This window comes from Apostichopus japonicus, chromosome 20 (assembly GCF_037975245.1).
Source record: "Apostichopus japonicus isolate 1M-3 chromosome 20, ASM3797524v1, whole genome shotgun sequence".
Classification (NCBI taxonomy): domain Eukaryota; kingdom Metazoa; phylum Echinodermata; class Holothuroidea; order Aspidochirotida; family Stichopodidae; genus Apostichopus; species Apostichopus japonicus.
Window position 1 is genome coordinate 21,518,391 of NC_092580.1, and position 22,082 is coordinate 21,540,472.

At 37.7% G+C, this 22,082-nt stretch overlaps 1 protein-coding gene across 10 annotated transcripts in view; it reads left to right on the forward strand.

Annotated features, from left to right (window-relative positions):
- LOC139961640 (membrane-associated guanylate kinase, WW and PDZ domain-containing protein 3-like) overlaps positions 1–22,082 on the forward strand; it is a 100,221-nt gene that overhangs the window by 24,636 nt on the left and 53,503 nt on the right. For 7 of the 10 annotated variants that reach the window (XM_071960980.1, XM_071960983.1, XM_071960982.1 and 4 more), the window contains exons 5-7: positions 8,999–9,139; positions 12,107–12,169; positions 19,723–19,918. In XM_071960980.1, coding sequence (XP_071817081.1) covers positions 8,999–9,139; positions 12,107–12,169; positions 19,723–19,918 — 400 coding nt within the window. Of the gene's footprint in view, positions 1–8,998; positions 9,140–12,106; positions 12,170–12,503; positions 14,992–16,014; positions 16,033–19,722; positions 19,919–22,082 lie in introns of those variants that run through there. The other 3 variants (XM_071960988.1, XM_071960984.1, XM_071960990.1) reach the window with 3 other exon arrangements.

Below are 22,082 nucleotides of genomic sequence, written 5' to 3' on the forward strand. Positions count from 1 at the left end.
TCAATTCCCCTATATCGAAACAAGTCTGTTAGCTGTTCATAAATGACCCACACGGCACCATGTCCTACGACATAAGTCAGCTGCGGTTCGATTTTCCTATTAAAAAGGAGTTGGAAATTTCCCGCCATTTTGTAATTAGACAGACTGCATGGTTGTTACTACGACGCAAAACTTTTCCCTCCTGCCTTTTAGGTCTATTAGGAAAAACATCGCAGGAGCTTTCAATGTTAGTTCACTCTTTCCACAGTACCGTGATACACAACACCTAGCTGGGGGAAAAAAAATACACATACACGTGTGTGCGAAAATGATCACGCGATGAACCAATATTTTTTTAGCTAGCTAGGTGGTTGGCTATTGAGTGTGGGTTTTCATATTGCGTTGTTGACTAGACTATTAATTCGTGTGTGAGCGAACGTACAAACCAAGCTGTTATAACGAAAGGATCGCAGTTAGGGTTTTTTCAGTGATTGATTTCACAGTATTGTGTCATCTTTTTAAACGTGCGGCGCCCAATGACTGAAAAGTACATGTGGAGGGCGATTTTAGCGTTATTTAAAAAAAAAATCGCCCCCGTGATTTCTTTTCTGGGGTGATTTTTCAACTTCATAGGGCGAATCGCCCTTCGCCCCCGTCTATTTTGAGCCCTGATCTACTGTAATGGACCACATTAAAACGGTTGTTGTATATATATTGAATCTAATTGATTATTTAATAACAAAGGTAACATTTGACCTTGTTATGCTGGGATCAGGAGAACTTGATGTAGTTTTAGTTGCTCTGTTGCCCTTGTTCTCATCCCAACCCCAGCACCCATGATCCCCTCCATCATCCAGTATTATGCAACACCTAATTGTATTCTGGTCATTTGATTGGTCAATTGCTCGTTGATTGCATGCAAAATTCGCTCTATTCCACTCTATGAAATAGAACCATGGGTTATACTTTTTTGGTAGCACCTTTTTCAATGGTAAGAGAGCAGAGAAACCTGTCTGTTCAAAACAATCTGTTGCATGAGTGCATTTTACCCATCTTAATATAATATGTTGTATAAAACAAATAATGAATGGTTTCCGTTCGTGCAATAGTGCAAAATATTTCATTCGTTGAAAGATGTAATTTGTTCCATTCAACTCGGCTGCGCCTCGTTGAATGGAACATTCCATCTTTCAACTCATGAAATATTGGCACTATTGCACTCTTAACCATTCATTATTTGTATACTAATCCACAGTTCCCAACACACCTACTGTACATCCACAGTACTGTGGTCATGTCCTTTTGCTTCCAGGTGAGGTAGTAATAATAATTTAGCCTTCTTAGTTTGCCCTTTGTAGTCTGTACAGCCCAACACAAACACCTTGCCATTACATAGATCTATCACCCCCATCATACTTGTGGTTAAGGTAATTGCATACCTGTGTGTGCCTAACATCTCATGGGACCTTTAGTATTACCAATTAGCTAGTCACACACCAATTTGCTACAGACCCCTCTAGGACTGCCAAGAAGGTCAGTTATAGACTTGACCCTAACTGACCTTTTGAAGATTGCATATAATGTGCTCAGTATGTCTTTGGAAGAAACCTGCCCTGCAGCCAGGTAAAGTATTTGTCTGATACCAAACTAGTGCTCAAGGGATCGGTGTGTACTGGGCACCATTACATTAACTCTTATGGGTGACCATAGTAAATAACAGGTATTTGAAGTAATAGTGTGGGAAAAGAGCTTATACAGAGTTTACACAAACTTTACACAGCTTTTGCATGTTAGGGTAGAGACAGTGGAAAAGCTGGTAACACTGAATAGTGATATTGTAACAGGCTGGCATTCAGTGTTATTATAGTTCTTTTAAAAGGTCTTTGTTTTGTTAAATATTAAGAGAGCTTCAAGGTTTACAGTCTTGTATCAAGGCCAAGTCCTTCTCACACAACTTTTACAACAGTTAACCCCTAGTCATTCCTAACTTGTCACACCCTGGGCGACTTCTCATACACATAGGGTACAGCCACAAACCAGCGCATTGCAATTATACTTACAAGTTACCCTGCAGGTCCCCCATATTTCACACCTGGATAAAGAAAGGATTTGTCCAAGGACACAACATAATGATCTGGCCAGGACGCGAGATTTTTTTTCCCAGCACGGTAAAGGCCATCATTTGCATACCTCGCTTCTCATTGGCTGGGTCTTGCACTTTTGATGCTGAATTGGGAAGTTCTTGCTTACGCTTTGAGTGTATATGAACATGAACATACACGTGCACGCAGTGGATGGTTATTCGCATACACGTGCTGTATGAACTGGCGACAGTCTTGAGACAACTTTGTTCAAAAACTTGTAAAAACGTTTTTTTTTGCTTCTGCGCGGACTTGTGTGTGTAAATTTACATCCATAAGTTCGTAAAACAATACTACGACCATGGACTGTGAGTGTACACGTCTCATTGTAGATGACTGTCCTTCTTGGAAGGTTAGGTTGATGATCCAAACCTGAAGTTAGTTTCGACAATGGTGGAACTTGCTGTACAGAGTACTGCGATGGCAATGTACGCAGATAAATACCAGGCGTTAGATTGCTTCAAAACTGCTTAAACACATTGGACAGCTTGACCGTTTCTGATTGACTATGTACTTGAGTTGCTTTTAAACTTTAAACTGACATTGATTTGAATTTCAAAATTATGACCCTTTGAAACGGTTTATTATGACCCTTTGGCACGGTTTTCAGATAATATAATACGAAAGATATAGGCCTAGTATTTAGTCATGCATGTTAGTATAGTACCACTGCCACTGTGGATTAGATTATTGAACACAGAAATTGTCTTACGTTTATATTATATGGAGATTTTTTGTATCATCTTCAAACTGTTTCGTTTGGTTTAACTTCTTTCAATTTACATGCAGCAACAGAGTTGTTTGATACATAACCAGAGACCCTCTACACCCATGGCATAAGACACTGACAAATAAATTAACTCTACTCAAACGCGTACCCTTGTACATTCTGCTGCTAGACTTTTTCTTTTTTGAGTGTAGCAAAGTGGCCTTGTGAAATGTGGTGTGTGATGAGCGATTCAGTGCATCAGCTGCTAGTTGATATTGTAATGAATCTTATGTATACGGACCCCAGCCAATGAGAAGCGAGGTATGCAAATGATGGCCTTTACCGCGCTGGGAAAAAAAATCTTGAGGCCAGGACAGCAATCCTTAGATTCCAAGCCATTTGACCACAGCGCCCTCAAACTCAATAACTTCTGGCAACAGTAAAAAGGCAGGAAAACGATATGAAGAAAATCATGGTCAAATGGAAGTTACTTCACCACATGGACAATTCTAAGACCAAGGGTTTTTATGCCTCACAACAAAAAGTATCCAGGAATAATATTAAAATTTACGTCACTCCTCTCGTACCTGTCTCTACAGTGTAGGTAGACAAGTTACATAGGGAATCTGCATTATAAAGACAATGAAACTGAAAAAAAATTAAAAACAAGATTGTGGCTCCTGTAGTTTGACTGACTCTTAAGTTTGAAGTAATATGATATGATGTTTGAGATTACTACATAAGGTTTTGGATATGCTATGCAGTTCAGGTTGTTGACAACTCGATCAGAGGTCAGCTCACATGGCTTGCTTCATCGCTAAAGTGCAATCCAGTCACACATTGAACTTTTTTTGGGGGCAATTTTGCCGTCAGTGCGAACTGACCCGTGGATCGCTCATGACGATAATTTTACCTCTTTAATTACTTTTCATGATCAGTACTGTTTGGTCGTTAAACTCTGCCGCGACAGATTTTGAATTTTCCCTTGTTCCGTACTGTGTGTGTGTTCAGCTGTCTGTGTGTGTATTTTCATCAGGTGGCTTTATTCACTTTGTTGTTCCAGTTCACTGCCTTCTCAGTCTTCAATTTTCAAATTCCTTCCAAAAGATCAATTTTTTGCTCAATTTGATGCTGCTGCTGCTGTAATCTTTGTACACGGCTTTTCATACATGATCCCTTCCAGCCCGGTACGGTCTGTGTGTGCCGGTTGTCCTCATCGTACAGTGTATATTGCAGGATAGGTTAGCATGTGCACATCTCACTGCAGTACTGCAGCCAACCATACCTTCAATTAAGAAGTCCAGGAGTGTAGCTGTCTAGTTAATGTACCAACTGTGTGATTCAAACAAACAGTTAAAAGACTAATTTCACCCATAATAATTTTCCAAATGACCCAAATTGACCTGAAATTACTGCCCATATTTTCAACCAATATTTAGTTTTCACACCTGTAGTTCCTTACTTTTCCAAAGCCATGTTGTCAGTACCATAAATGTTGGAGAAGTTGTGGGAGGGAAATAAAAGAGGCAAACCAAACCTTATGTGACGGAATTGGAAAGATGATTTTCAAATGGAGAAGAAGGAGGGGAGGGGGGGGGGGGAGGAGGGGAGGAAAGGAGAGCTGGAGGGTTCAGGAATGTTGGATAGTGTTGTAGTGATACATATACTGGACTGATTTTCTTAAAGTTATCTGTTGGTCTGGATGACTATAAAATTTCTTGTTGATAAGACATGAGATTTTCTGAGGAATCATAAGTTAACTTTCAGTCTAACAGTACAAGAATTGGGAGATCTTATCATCTTCCATAACACTTTTAACATCTCAGGACAACCGAATCTGCTGTTCTGACATTTGGGCAACCTCAGAGGATGGTACAATTTTGTGAGAAGAAACTACCAACAAACCATTTTAAAATCAGAGGGTGCGCTCAATACTGTATATATGATATATCCACTAGTGAGAACTTGCAAGAGATGATATGATGATCTTAATCAAACCACTTTGCAGGGCTATGCTGTATAGTTTGACTTATATCCCCAGGCATGATAGTTGAACCTGATCTTAAGAAATTCAAACTTCTCTTTGATGGTTTGTGGTAAAGTGAACATTAGGGAAGCTATTTAAGGTCATGTGTGGGGGGTATGCTAGGGGGATACAGGGTTGAAAGGTTTGATTTGTATGACCTATTCCCTGAAAATTGGTCCAGTGACTTCATATGGTTGAGTATCTCCATCTGGTTGATTACTTCAGTATTGTGCAGTGCAGTGGTTATACAGAGCAGTGTGTCAATTGTAGAATGGTTGCCTTCAGTCAATGGTAGATACTGTACAGGTTGGTTGATGCACGTTGGTTGTATGTTACCATGCTTTGTATGTGGCAGCATGGTGGGCTCAATCGGGGAGTTATTCCTTAGTACTGCTCACTGGCTCAACTTTTTACTGGAAAAGGTTTAACTTTTTGTCAAAATATGTTTCTCTAATTCTTACATATCTAACTTTTTTGTAATACATGTTTTAACAATGTGCACACTTTAGACGAAATACCTGTATTTGATGAAATTTTCGTCAATCATGAATAGTCGCTAATATCGGAGCCACTTACCTGTTATGGCACAGTCTACGTACTGAAAAGAGTGGAATGCATTTGCAAATTGACTTGTGGGACCTCAGATCTATTACAGACACTATCATCCTTTTGGTTGAATGGAAATATTTACAGACTTAACATCATTAAAGGTTCGCAGTAAGAATATTCTGTCCAGAAATTTCTCTCATTTCTTCCATTGACACTGTCAAACAATTAACAATTGAGCTGCTATAAATAAGCTAGCATGCAAAATGTTACTGGATTATACAGTAGGCGATGGTTTAACTTCACTATTCTGCTATTGCATAGCAAGACGAGCGAACACACTTTAAGTTTGATTTACTTTGCACTCGAGATTACAGTTCGCCAACATTATCAAAAGTTTTATGATATTTAGAGAGCGTGTCATAGAAGGCCATTCGACTACACTGAACTTTAGATTGGACAGCTGTTTAGGGATGTGCTCAGGGATATTTGAGTGCCGCGCGGTGTGTGCGGTAGTGTGATCCACGTCCTGGGGGAGGGGTCTGATGGGGCAGTGGTCCCCCTACCTTTAGGAAATTGTTTTCAAATGAAGTATGCTTAGATGGCAAATGGTGCTTTCCCCCAAAAATTGTTTTCCTATTTCTGGAGCTAACTTCTGTGCCAAGTATTATTCACCCATATTTTGGTAATGGTAAATTTGTTAAATTAATCATCTAAAATAGTACCGGGTGGAAATGTTGAAAATACTGCTTCACAGCCACCTGCCCCCGTCTGGCGTGAGCACATGCCTGCTGGTATAAAAATTCCATTTGTTATCTGTGGATGGAACATTTATGGATGAGAACATAAAAATGTTCAACAACCCAACAAAAGTGCTGTGTACTTAAAGATATATGACAAAAATAGACGAAATAGCGTGCACAGAGCAAAATGTTTTAATCGGAACCCTTTGCCTCCTAGGAATCAAAAATGCTCGATTCTGCTTTGAAAATTGTATCTCTATAGCTCATACAGCATTGCTGGGTTCACATATATGTCACTGTACAATGTTTTCATTGGAAGGTTATGATGGTATCTCTGAACAAAGAAATAATCATTCAAAGAAATTTAAGAAAATTTTGTCCTTTAATATTTATCCCCTCGGTATCAACAACAACTGTTCAAAGATTCACCTGGTACCTGCAAATGTTTCCTGCTTTGTGAATTATCAGATCTTATTCAATTGAAGACAGTGTACTCTGTAGGTGTACTTTTGCGGCCTCAAATAACATGTTATACAATGCATTACAAATCTTTCAACGACGAATGGTGTCGAATGTCGCCCAGTGAGTCCCTGTTGTTCATATGAAGTTAAAAGAACATGTTTTTTGGTTGAGTCATTAGGATTTATAAAACAATAGATTCACATTAATATTAATTGATGACTTAGGCAGAATTTTAGTCTTGACATCATATAGCGCAATAGAAGGAAACAAGCATTTCAGTGTTAGTAATGGTTTCTTGAGCTATTCTGTTTTTTAAGATCAGTTCACCTTTAAAATATGTTTAATCTCTGGAGTGCTCCTTCGAGGCTAACTTGATGATTTTGTCCAGCTCCTCCATGCAGGACCAAGACTAAACTTTCTGTCCGATGCCATCCCTGTAAATTTGATTCCATGAAATAATTCCTACTAGCTGTGGATATAACATAATGATTAGCATTTCGACATGATTTAGGATACTGTTGAAAAGTACACTGGTACATTGCTCGATGTAAAACTGTTAAAACCCTTTTTCACATCAAATTTCTTATCCGAATACGTTAAACTTTTATTAGTATGAGAGGTGATGATAACTATAGTGAAATAAACCGCAGAGACCCACAAGAATACTTGCTCCATCTCCGAGATGCGGTTTCAAGATTTTTAGATTGGAATTACATCACAGGATGCGATCGCTATCTTATCAACTGTTCATAAACAAGCGGTTCCCCTTGATCAACCAGATGTAAGAATCTTGTTTATAAAGAATGCCTTTCTATCGTAGTTATATACATTCTGTTGTATGAGTCAGTGATTGCTTTATTTATTGTTTCGTATCTCTGTATGGGATGCAATAAAAGCATCCCTAATAAATCTTCTTATAGTCATACACAGTTTTACAGTTTGCAGTTCCATCTGCATGATTCCAGATTTTGATGCTTGCATCCACAAATTGTCTGAATCTAATTTCCCAGAATATTTTTTGCTCAAGGATTTGGTCGATGAAAAGAGATGTGTGCATGGGGAGATATTGGGAGGGAGAGGGTGGGGGGGGGGGAGGAGAGGGAGAGGGAGAAGGTATACATTTCTTTTCTTTTAATTATCTGATGTAGATTTGTCTAATGGTAGCCATTCTCTCCCCTTCCCACACCCAGAGCCTCGCCCAAACAACAACAATAATTCTGCTGCATTGTACAGTAAATCATCAGACTAACAGGGTATCCAAGTTTAGCTTTGTAACAACTGGACCTTTTTCAAAGTTAGAAGGAATCTAACCCTTGATCAGTAAAATTTGGGGGGTAAAGGATGGGTTGTCCGACTCCTATCCACATCTAGATCTGCTTTTTGTAAGACTTATTTTTTAGTTAAATACACAACACACAAATTATTCTCTTCCACTTACAACTGGAGCTGAATAAAGTAGGTGGCGCTATACATAAATATACAAATATGAAATGCTGCAGAACTGCTGGGGCTGAGAGTAGCTTCAACCTGTTTTGTAATTCTGTTTCCTTTGGTTAAGATGTATAACATTATTTGCATTATGTTCCCTTGGTTTAATCCTTCTGTATACATTTTAAAATAACAATTGTAGAGGATATTCAAGTAGTTACACTATCAGTGGTGTTAGCAGCTCTTTAAACTAACATTGCAGTGTTCAGAGATATTTTGCAAACCGGCTTAAAGTGTACTTAGTTCTCAAGAAGTCTAGATTTGTTTGTAGGTGTGAAGCTTGTGTGAAGTTACCAAAGTTTATGAGACTGCTTTTAATCCCTAAACTGCATAATTTTTCTTATATTTCTAGTGCACTTTGAAGATTCTCTACATTATTTGTATAATCTTTGAATCAAATATGGAATGTGCCTTATCAGTCACGAATATATTATGTTTTTCACACTACTAATATTTTATTAACACCTTGTGTGCTTTGGGACAAGTACATTTTCTGTGACCTTGATGTTAACGATAAGAAAGCAGGGCAAGACCTTCTTTAATGTATTCATTCATTAACTTGTTTCTGTTTCTCTGCAGCTCTACAATCTTAGAGTGTAGTTACAATGTAGAAGAGTACAAAACTATAAAGTTACAGTTAAAGGTACAGTGTGATTACAAAATTAAAATGGTGTGAAAGGAAACAACCTTAAAAAAAGGCCCAAAGGGACCTATCCAGTAGAGTGCTCCTAAATCAGAAGGTAAAATGAAAGAGTACATAGGAACTCACCCCTCCCCGCCCCTCCCCTCCCCACCCCTCCCCATCCTTCCCAACCCCACCCCACCCCTCCATAAAGCACACAACCTAAGTCTATGTCAGTATAATGTTAAATTGAGTATAATGTAACTCTCCTCTTGTTTGCAGGAAACCACTATGGTACCCCAAAACCACCAAAGTCACCACCACCAGAGAGTCCTCCATCAAGCCCTCTGGATGAGAAACCACCGTCACCTCATGCAGAGGTGAACGAGACACAGAATGATTCCAGAGACATTGTCAGACCAGGTAAATTGCACCTACCCCTAGCATAGCGGTCCGCAAACGTGTAGGCCCACGGTCCAGTATCTATCGGTGAGGGATCCCTGCCCCTCTCAGAGAACATGTCCAGAATGCATGACAGGTAGCTTGGACAATGGAGCTGATGTTAAAAAATAATCATTCTCCATTTACAAGCTCCAAAAAATGTAGATAAAATGTTCTGATGTCTGAAGAAATCCCACAACCCACTGAAAATAATTTGTGGCCCCACCTTTGGCTGGCGCCACACTAGTTTGCGGACCGCCACCCAGTACTCACCTGTTGAATAATCTTTTACATAGTGTATCAAGTTACATGGAGATGTATGTGTTCAGGGAATAGTTTATAAAGTATTGTATAGCAAAATAACTATTCAAATTGGTCAATATTCCTGTACACTTTCAAAGATGCATTGGTTATAAGAATTGTGTATACATGTACTCAAAATCTTTGGTATTCTTCACTTTTTATTTGTAAACAAAAATGCACAACTTTCAGAAAGTAAGCAAAAAGTAGGCGATGATTCCTTTTCTTCCCCACTGGTGTAGGCACTATAAGTCCATTGAATTAAAAGCATTTATAAACAAGCATAGATGGGGAACCCAAGCTCAATGCAAATTTATGAAAATTTACACTTCTATCTCTGGGTGGTAGATTGAGAAGGTAAAAGAATAGTCTAAACGGTGACTTATGCTTCTAAAAATAAAAGAAGTGTTTATTAACATACTCACTAGGTAGATGTACATGCATTTAAAAGATAGAGTTTCAGTATATTACAAACATTGAAAAAAATGAAGTAATTTATAGTTATATTGTAAATATCCAAATAGATCATTAGGTTTGTGTGGAGCTGGGAGAGGGGGGGGGGGAGGATGCAGAGGGTGATTGGAGGTCAATAGATTAATGGTACTAAAAAAAATATGCTTATAGTAAGCAAAGAAGGTTACAATCTCATCACTTTTATTGCCATGGCCGCATTGACAAAACATGGTCACTAGATGACTGGCTTTTCTTGGTCAGATTCTGCGATCAATTATTTCTTCCAAGCGGCAAGTGCCACACAAACAGGATTTGATGAGGTCAGAAATAAGTTTGGTTGCACAAGGAGATATTTGCAAAGTTTTGACTGATGTATTGTAGCTTTTATGTTAATTTCATTAGTTTCTTTTTCAAGGTGGCAACCCTAACCGTTGTAATAAAAACAAATCTTAATGAAATAAAACTGTTAGCAAACTGCTTATCCACTAGAGAGCCTGTGTAAGAGAATGTGTGAAAGTAAGTTGGCCTGAGGTTTCGATCCTAGCAGGATCTTCTTCAGAGGCTAAATGACAAGTAACAGTAACAGAATGGACAAAAACACACAGAATACACAGAATATAAAAGAAAAATCTTGTCACTTCACTATTGAGAGTTGGTTTTGTAATTTCATAAAACATATTGATATTTGATAAGTGCTAGCTATTTCTAAACAATATAGCTCTATTGTGTGTGGTTGATAAGGAACTGAAGTGAACATCTTTTTAAGTTGATTCAGATCTCCTTTGACCTTCTGTACCAGCAAACACAGTTTGGAGGTCAGTATGAGGTGAATGGTGACCTCCTGTACCAAGAGTACTAGTTTGGAGATCAACAAACTATTTAATAGACTCAGTCAGTCAGGGTCAATTCATCTGACATATGCACACACAAAAATCAATATTTTTTGGTGGTCTTGCTTGAGCAACTTCTGAAGCTGATCAGCTCAAAGATTATTTAGTAGATGGTCCCTCTTCATATGGAACAGTTTTAACAATTCCTTTGATAGAAAATCCTGCCCTTGTCTGTTTAAGGTCTCTTTTTGTTTCACGGTATTCAACAACAACAAAAAACTGTTACCTAGGACAGGACAACGTGGATGAGACAGACATTTGTTGTATAAAAGTATCTTGACAGAATATTTTGTTTCACTTTTCCTTGTCAAAAGTGATGTTTAAATTACTTTGAAGGAACAACAAGGATGGCACGATGACAGTGTTAGTCCTTGTTATTTACTTCACTCCTCTCTTACCTGTCTCCTACAACACTTACGCACATTTCCTAGTCTACCTAGACGCCACTGGTATAATTTTAGCACAGCGCCCCCGGTGACCTCTCCCATAGGTCACCGCGCACCCTCTCTCCCTTCCGAATGTACCATTCCGAAGGAAAACGCGTGTCTTTCGAGCTCCGTTTTCTCTAATGCCAAACTGAGTCTTACTTGCTGGAATCCAACTTCTCTTGAACAACGTGGTGTGTCGTGGGGCATGTGAAGTGTTGACTCGATAAACTACCATTGAGTCATAGGTTGTGATAAAAGATGACTATGGAATTGATTATTGATTAATATCCATTATTAGCAAAGGACATTCTTCTCAGAATGTGAATACAGAATCAGATATTTAACATTAAATGATACAAGTACCAGACTGCTGATTGATTGCATTGATTACTTTGATTAGTTGTTTACTGATTACTGTTGTTTGTTTAGTTATTTATTGATTACTCATTGATTGCAAGATGCTCGTATTGATGATTCAGTTCTTCAACAAATTGTGTCATGTGGTTAATGTTAAGGATTTGATCAAAGGGCGGGCATTCAGGGGTCATATAAATATATTTCAAATTTTGTGAAAAAGAAGATTTTTTTCTTTAATAGTTGTTGGAATTGACATAAGCCGTGCAGAACTTTGCAAGACTACTGTCTTAAATTCCAGTTAAATGGAATTAAATGACCATTTTTGTCTTTCTCTGATCGGGTTATGTGGGATCAACTTGTTAACATACAATATATATCGACAGTAAACTTTGTGCAACCATTAAAAGGTGGAGATGTTATAAACGTCTCCCTCAATGAGCCTGTAAGTATTCAAGTAACTAGTAAGTAATATCACAAATCAAAAGAGTTTGATTTTTTCCCTTCCTTCTCCCCGTTTTCAGTACAGTGGATTAGCGTTACACCGAGGTTGACTCTGTATTCTCAGTATAGTTCCAGTGAGGAGGGTCAGTGATAAATACATATATATATATATATATATATATCTTGCATCCCCTTTCGTTCCTGCATATATCTCTCAGTGCATGGCTATAAGTTCTATACTCTTGTTTGCAGTACTGTATATCGATCGAAAAACATTTCCAGGGGGAGGTCCAACTCACATACAATATGCAGTAAAAATGACTTAGGCTTGACTCATCGAGTGGGTGCACATATAACAACAAGGAACAGTCATTTCAAACAAATTGCATGAAGGTGGGTTTATATCTAAGTTCCATATTAAAGCTGTTGCACCCTGACTGATCCTGTATCTACTATGGGTCTTTCTACAGTAAGACTGAATGCAGTCATGTGTGACTAGAGAACCCTAGTACAACAAGTGCTATATATGTATATGTATACAATATGAATCGTACCAAATAGAGCAGTAGATCCAGCAATGGAAACACTTGTTTTGGGTTTGTGTTAACTTTTAAATCTCATTAAAAGCGTAACAAAAATCTTACTGTAGTAGAAAAGGCGCTCACAAGATCTTGTCAGTACATAAAGGAAGGTTTACTAGTTTACATTGAGGATATGTACAGCAAGGTTGTATATGGTATGCAGACAGCCCAAACAGCGTCATCGTACAGTAACCTGGTGATTCTGTTATATATAGAGTGTATGCTTGAGTTAGTGTACTACCAAACTACGGACAGTATCAATGTTAATCTATTACTCCAAGGAGCAGCCATTGAATCATTTGAATAAGCTGGTAGGAGACAATAACACAACTAGCATTTAACTGTGTTACGGAGAAGGATTGTCGTGGTTTGTCATTCCATCATATGACAGTGTTATACATACTTATCCCGTGGCTCTTTCTAAAAAAAATGTGTGTACTTCGCTGAGTCGGTTTTGGTTCCTTTGGTTTCGTCTCGTCTCTCTGCTTTTTTTGGACACTGCGATGTAAACCTTGGACTGCTTGTTAGCGAAACTTATATACCAAAACTGTGATAGTTTAGAAAGTGCTTGGAAAAAAATTGTTGGAAACTTTGTGAGACTTTTGCAAACCAGAATCCTGAAACTTGTTGGAGAACTTCACTTTGTGTGTGTTTATAGTGGACATATAATTCTCAAGTGTCTGTGGTACTTTCTTGTGGTATAAGGCATGAAATGTTTGCTGTGTTGGTTTTTCTGATGTCCACTTCTCATGGAAATGCTGTACTTCATCAAGAAAGAGATTTCAACTTTCATTTGGATGCCACAAGTTTGACTTTCTGGAAGAACTAAACAGGCAGACAGAGTGACCAGACTTTGAGAAAGAGATTTGGCCTCTCAACATGTTCCTTGCAGAATAGTCATGTGCTCAGTCTCCATGGTTTCCCAACCTCAAAGTTGTCGGCAACAGGCGTAGATTTTTCATGTCCGTCGTCGTAGGAGTACCAGTAGATTTAAAACCTTTACCACAATGTTAGACATTAAAAATTGCTTGTTAAGAACTTGATACCAAATCTTAATCAGCACATTTAAAAGCTTTGTCCGTGTCTGAAATTACTATCAAGTACTAAGTCTTTGATTCAATATTCTCACAAGTAGTCGATGGAGATAAAGTAACAAAGTTCTTCTCAGGTTTCAGTAAAATTAACAGAGCCTACCACCTCCAAACCCAAAATATAAGGTTATCAGTGACATTCTATGAGGGAGAAAAAAACTGATAGAAATAATTTTGTTTCTTCAAAAAGTTATATGAATGTAGTTAAGTATTCCAATCTTCAAACAGATTTGTAGATGGAACAGAAATAATAAAAAAATTATAAAAATTGGCGGGATTTAATGTTGGAAAATTTTCTTGGGAAAAAGTGACCCAGGATCATCCAAATATGTGGTGACACTAGATAGTGGCTGAACTTAAAAGTTATTTTTTTATCGATTTGGAGTTGGCAACGCTGGGAGGTTTGACTGATGAGCCATCGGAGGAAATCAGCGCACAGCCGTAAAAAATCACACGTCAATACCCCACAGTTTGGAACATTTGATTGGGTGATAATTTGTTTCTTAGATTTGGGTGTGAGTTGTTTTGGCAAAGAATTGTATCAGTGAAATGCATGGGATGATAATGGAATTAGATGGGAGAATGGACCACATTTAGGTACCCCGTGCAAACAGGCGAGAAATTCTGACGGGTACTGTCTAATCTGTTGGGATTAACTTGGAGAAATAAGCCAGATAGGTTTGCTGTCTGCTTTCTGAAATGAGAAAGAACAGCCATCAGTTCAGACATTTAACAACGGTGCCCGTACGCATGTATGTGAGACTTCTCTCAATGGTACAAGACGTTCCTTTCAATGTAGTATCTTGATGGAAGGGAGTTTGACAACCTAAATGTCATCAACATGGGATTGGATTACATTCCTATAGAGAGTCACGACAGACGCAACATCCCTTTTGTCAGCTCACTTTGATCGGGAGCATCTTTGTTGATCTCTCTTCTCATCAGAGGATAGAGAGAATTAATCGTGGGAGAATTTTCGGGAGGAAATTATTTTCTACTGGTTTCTTTCTTGTTTTGTATACCTAACGATTCTTGCCAAACTACACTGCTCATTAGTGAACAATTAAATTGAACTAGGATATAACCAAAATAAAGCGTCACCCACTGAGTGACGACAAAACTACCCCACAATGTGCTTTGGAATTTTTAAGTGGCTGCATCTATTTATGAGTGGGGCTAACATTGCTCCTGTTTATGTTCGGCGGAAAGCGAAACCAAAAGGTGTATTTGACGATGAAGATGACAGCAGTAGTGACACAGGAATTTTGGCTCTCTGGACATTTTTTCCGTCAAGTAAGTTTGTCTTTCGTAGGTCAGAAGTATATGATAAATTGTTATAGGAAGATCATCGCAGGATGGATTTTACGTTAAAGCATAATGTCACCTGTCAGGACAAATACATGAGCCTTAAATTGATTCTATTTAAGCTAAAAATTGTATTTTGTTGTCAAAATACATTAATATACCTAAACTGTTTCATATCAAGTATCAACAATTCATACAGCACTGCCATACCTTCATGGCAGACCGAACCAACGACTAGCCTAATTTTCGGATAAAATTCTGGGCAGTCAGAGTTATTATTATCAAGTCATCTAGGTGAATTGCCAGCTAATCACATCACAACCTACTTATTTTGAGGGGGAAAAAATGCCTTGATATATAAAATCCTTTGCATTACTATGGATCTGATCCACTGTGCACTTGGTTTCCAATAAGTCTGGAACAAGTCTAACACAACAGCCTGTTGGAAACTTATTTTAAGTTTTCAATGGCTTTGTAGCTGAAAAATGTATGCCCTCGAAATTCCCACTAGTTTGTTGCTCTTAATGATATCTCAATGTTTAAGATGCAATAATTCATCCTATGGGTGCATATTCTTCAAAGTGAGCTGCCATGCAGTCGTTCATTGCATATTTAGCAACAGTCTTGGGCATTTGCGTCAATAAGGTTGTGTAGATAGTCGTTTGGTAAGGCCTTGTCATATATGCTTCTCACCATAATTGTGTAACAAAATGACAGAGGATCGTTTTTCTGGCCTATTGATTCCAATAATACGATGTTAATAGGCGGATTGTACCGTAAAGCTGATTCGCTCTGTTTTGCTGTTAAGGTTGTACAACAATTAACTATCATCAAGATCTATGGATTGTTATGGTGATGAACCCTGGAAGAGATTTTAATGGCTGATAGTACTACAAAAAGGAATTGAATGAAGGATTTGTTTTTGTGCTATTCAGAAAGTGTCTCAATAGACTGTACCACACAATCAATTATTGTTGGATTATTCTTCTCTCTTTTTCTTTTGGCCTAAAGTGGAAGCTCTTGATACCAGTAAGCATACACCCAACAGCATATGAAGATGTGGTAGACAAATGGGGACCTTGGGTTCAAAGAACTTTAGCCTTGCTGTAGTAGAGAATGGGGTTTGCATGGGGGGGTCATAGTTCTCAAGTAGTCGAGAGGGGGGTGCATGGGTTTTCAAATTGTTTGTAGGTGTTTTTGAGAGAGGGTGTGCATGGGGATGGGTCCTTCTTGTGGTAGAGTGATGGGTGCATGAGATCAATTTAATACACAGGCCAGTGTGCAGGTGTACAGTGTGGAAGGGATGCATGCAATATATTGTTGTATGCAGCCATGCTCGTTTGCTCCTAAGTATCCCATAAAGAAGCTTTTTGTGAATTTACTTTACCTAAAGTGTGGCATGATTCCAATGGAATGCATGCTGTAGTGTTTGAACATTAGGCATTATACTGCCTATATGCAAGAAAGAGAGGCGTTTGTTGTCAACTTCGTCCTTTGATGTACATTATAATTCGTTTGACAAGATATCAACTTTAAAGTCTTCATACGTTAGTTACTTTCAAGATTTTTACTGCCATAATGTACCTACATTGAGAGGTCTGTGATAGTCAACCTCATAACAGTGTCAGTATCCAAGGAGAATTTCTTGATACTGCTACGTCACCTTGTGCATGAATTTCGAACCAGAAAAGAAATAATTGTCTGAACATCAATTTTGACAAAAGATTTCATTTTCATCTCAACAGAAAGATGAATCAAGAGCTTCATATGATCCTCTTCTTTTTTTTGGCCATTTTGCTATATTGTTTATTTGTTTTTGTGTTTTTCTTTTTTCTGTGTGGAGATGGCTTCTCTAAGATGTTCCCTCTCTGTCCTCTAGATTTGAGTTCAAGACAAATCTGGAAAGGGAGGGGTCAGTGGTTCAAACGTTTGTGTTACAAGCAGGTGACACATAAATGGGACATTTTAGATACCTGAAAGTCAAATTTGATTTCTTAGGCTTCTCTTTCTGCAGCTGAAGGTATAAAGATGAAATGGGCAACACCCTGTATAAATGTCTGAGATGTAACATACATGTGACTTTCAGTACATGCTCTGTTCATACAAAGTACCCTTAAGTCTCTTCTTTAACTTTAATTATGCACAGAGCTCATGAGATATTTATTTCCATTTCGGTTCTTTCCAGTATCATTTTCAAACAAAATATAACCCTGCTTTCATTGTAAGCAGGTCATAGGTCAAGTAAGTTGCAGTCAATTTTAAGTATACAGTTGGTGGTTATGTGTATTATTTTACACATAAGGATGATAAGAGGGTTTTAGTATTTATGGCAGAATAATAAACATTTATTACACTCCTGCCACAGATAGAAGGATTGCAACAGACAGGAATCATTTTAAGGTCTTCTCGGGTTCCCTCTTAAAGTCTCAGTACGTGTTGGCTGATGAATTTCGGAAAACAAACTTCCGTAGCAGATTCAATGTTTCTTATTCTAAATGCACTCTGACCTATTGGGTTTAATGCAGAAAATCTATCGAAAGAGAGAAATTTAATTTTCTGTTGCCTTTATGGCGCGAACGATTTACCGTAAAATCACTGCGACCGCCCATATCAACATGTTCAATAACACAAATGTTAACTATATACACGTACGGTCCACTTTTTTTACCCAATTCCACGGAGGGAAAGTCTGGAAACACCTGTTTATTCATTGCAATGAAAGGAAATGACACAATTTCGCAGGCTACATCGGTAAGAGTAAAAGAAAGATACTATTCAAGAGAAGAAACCTAACATAGGCTAGCCACGAAAGTGAAAGTAGTCCTATGCCTAACGGTCGTAAACAAAACAGAGAGATTTTATTGGCACATGATCTGTTGTGCGGGGCTTGCCAATTTTGATTTAAGTTTGTAGAATCTACAGAGTCGTTAACAAATCTGGCGAATTTTATTCAGCTCAAAATGTTTAACGACAGATAACTCAACAAAAATAATGAATATTAATATGAAAATTGCATAGAACAGTGTCATTTTCACTGGGCTTTTCGGGCAGTAAGCTGAAAAGGTCGAAGTTTAAATTTGGCAAGCACACATTGAGACTTTCACTCTTAATCTTTGCTTACAGTGTGATATTCAAGGTGACATTTTGTCGACCGTGTTGAAATTACGGGAAAAGTTAAAACACCATACTCTTGTTCATTCTACATTATGCCTAGTGGTACCAAAGGGAATACGGTTGGGGAGGGATGAAAGCATTTCGTACAGACAGTCAAATTATAGGCTCAGTCTTCATATCATACACACCACTAAACTAATGCAAAGGATTGTTCCATAGTTCCAAATTACAGGGCACACTTGTCCTCTTCTGGGCCTCTTCCTATTCCCCAATTAGCTGGGCTCTAAAATCTACCAAGCAACGGGTACACAAACACACATTGGATCAGATTGTACATCAAAGTTACCACAGGTCTTTAAGATCATGAAGTAACATATTAATGACTATATTGTTTATTCATTACATTCTCCATAATCTACTGAATCACAATCTGGTATGTATTAATTACTTATAAAGGACAGATGTACTAAAGCTACCAGAAAACATATTCTGGTTCACAACAAAAGTCCATGAATATCAACACTAAGAATGATGATCAAATGAGACAAAACGGAAGAAATTTGTGGGACGTGAACCCTCTGGTTAATTGGGTAATGTTGAAATCACTCCATCAGGAGGATTCAGTGATTTGAGAGTTGTAATCTCTTATCTCTCAAAATAATTTGAAGGGTGTTGGGTGTTTAATATTATGTGCAAATGCTTATATGGCTTGGCAAGAATGGTACAAAGTTACAACCCTTATGCCAAAACCGCATAGATCTAAAGGTCTTGCTTTGATGTCTGTGGCCATTATTAACTTACATATATAGCATATATCTGGCATATTTGTTGATGAATTTTTGAAATACTTGTAACCATTCAAAAACATTGTTTCTTTTTTTTCATTCCTGGCGTCTGGTTATGACCTATTATTTAACTTTTGTGAAAACCATCGAACTGTGACAAATACCGTAAATCGATACGAGGTGCAGCCTGGAAGGTTTGGCATCGCTACATCAGTGTTAACACCCAACACAGAAATGTTGAGCTACACTAGATGCAAAAATAGCAAAATACATAAAGCAAAACTAATAGACAAGTATTCCCATTAAAAGTGTAGAATTTTACATAAACTCCTTCGAAGCATATCAATATTTGTTTAAGATATTAGATTTGAGTGGAAGAGAACACTAGGTTTTGCAGACTGGAAGGTTTGGCATTTGTTACAGCCATTTTGAGATTCAACATAACAATGTTGCACTAAGTAAACTATGTATATATAGCAAAATACAAAAAAACAAGGACAGAGGATTCTGTTATAGTGTGCATTTAACATGAATTCATTCCAAAACATATTGCTATTGTTCAAGAGAGGTTTCAGTAGGGAAAAAACTTTGACCCCTCCAAAATATTTCACTTCATAAAAAGTGGGAATTTTAGACAACTTTGATGATTTCATCCAAGTCAGGTAAGCATGGTTTTTTTTTTTAATTTAAATTTAAATTTTTTATAATTAATGCATAACAAAAGTGAGTCTAAATGTTGGAGAGAATGGACAGCATCAAAGATTTCTGTAGCATAAATCTGAATGAACACTGTTCACGGTCTGAATTTGCATATTTTTAGGTGCAACACCGTCGTCTGCTGGAAAACGTCAGAGGAATAAGTCCACCATTGATGCCACCACCCTGAATTCAACTACGGTAGACGTTGACGATGAAGACAGGCAGAAACAGATCAAGCAGTTGGAGGACAAATATGGACCCCTTACAAGTAACTGGGAGATAAGCTTCACTGAGGATGGAGATCTATATTACATTGAGTAAGTGTAAAATTAAGACAAATTTAGCATTTTTGTCACTTATACTCTCTTAAATAACTGTCTCCTCTTCACATGATATATGCAATCTGATCTACGAAAAATGCTATAATATCACCAATATTTGTTCATAAAATATAAAAGAATTGAAAAGACTGTATTGCATGTATATATAAATATATATATCCTTAGAGAGATTTGAATGGATAAAGGAAGTCCATTAAATGGTATTACATCTAAGCACTTTTTTTTGGGGGGGGATGGGGGGTGGTGGGGCTGGGGGGATGGGGAGTGGTGGGGCTGGGGGGTAGTCCATGCTTGTTCTGAGTTTGTAAATACTTATTAGACATTGAAATTCAACAGTAGATGAGAACCATTAACACCCAAGCCAGTTGTCACGTTGAGTTTTTGGACGAACAAAGAAAAGACAAGAAAATTTAGAATCTCCAAAATTTATCATGATTTAGATGTGAACAACCACTTTAGGATGAATGTGCTAAAATCAGTTTGAAGGCAGAAGTACATTCTTCTTAGTATCCCATGTATCCATTATTCACAGGGCAGGCCTGATATTACAAACTCGTCAGCAGTGTGTCAAACACCCCACAGCAAAGCTTTGCTTCAAAAGTTGTCATTCTTGGCATGTAGTTAGTTACCATTGCAATGTGATTCGATTATGTTACACAGTAGACGAGCAATGTGCGAAGAGATTTTGACGGCGTTTATTATTATAATCAGCTTTAAATTTTATGTTAGAAAAACCAAAACGATCTTCTTTTTTTCTTTTTTTTTTTGGGCCCCAATGACAGGTTATAAATAATAATTAGGTAACTTGAGTCATTAATAATTACTATTTTCTTGGGGTCAGTTATCACCTAAATAAATGGAAAAGTTAAAATTGTTAGATGGGGAATATGCAGACTCAATGAAGTTAAAACAAAAACAGAAAGAATGCTGATTATTCAATCTAAGTGTCTTTTTCCAAGAATATTGTCATTCAAAGAAGCACAGATGCTTTTAAATTAAACTGAGAGATGATTATTCACAGTGTTCTGGGTATGTTAACAGCCTTTCTGTCTTTTATTCCTTGCCGAAGGCAAAACGAACCTATGCAATGGTGATGGCGTGTATATGTACTTCATCAGTGTGTCGTGTGTGTATGCGATATCATGGCTTGTATTAAAGCCCAATAACTCACCGTGTCCAGCTTGTGTGAACTGTAGATGGCCATGCTTGTTATTGGTGTAGGTCAAGTGAGGTCATCAGTGGCCGAAAATATGAAAACCTTGTAAAGCAAGCTTATTCCACAAGTGCACTATTGATGAATTTTCTAGTTAGGTGGTAAAGTGCATGTTTTGGAATTCTTGGATACCAATATTTTTTGGTGGATATCGAAGGGTTATTTGAGGTCACTAATTGTCAAAAGCTGGAAAACAATGAAAGCAGGAGAACTTGACAAGTTCAGCCTAGTGAATTCTCATCCTGAACATTCAGATTTCTCTTAATATAGCTCCGGTCAGCCTAGTGAATTCTCATCCTGAACATGTAGATGTCTCTTAATAAAGCTCTTCATTGGCATATTTTTCCTTCATCAAAAGTCGTCATTAGCTCGTCAACAGTCAAACATTTGAACACTTTAAACAGGCTATTAGGTCAATAAGTTTAGCTTTGTTGGATCTCATATTGGCATGGAAAGATATACCTTTGTAAGTACTAGGTTTCTAAGATTAAAGCCCAACATTTTAATTTTTGTAAATTAAATTTTACAAGCTGGTTTTGATTTAAAATGTGCTTCAAAAGAAGGAAACTTACTGTACTGACCAGTAGGATTTGTCAGAATGTTAATTAAGGAATTGTTTGGTGACTAAGTTGTGGTGGGAGTTGGCCCCCAAATCTGCTTATTAGTAGTGTACATCACTTACAATGCATTTTCTTTTATGTCATCGTTTTGATATTAGCAGTGTCTCGGCTTAACAGGTTCTGACAATAGATTGCTAGTTATGAACAGTTGACTAAACCTTATTAAAGGCGTGAGTGAGGCATAGACACAAGTGACTGTGACATAGTAATAGCTGGATTGTGTCGCACAGAACACAGTAGATTTATACTTTTTTCCACGGTAATATGTTCACAGTTTGTCATAGGGATTACTATACTGTAAGGAGGT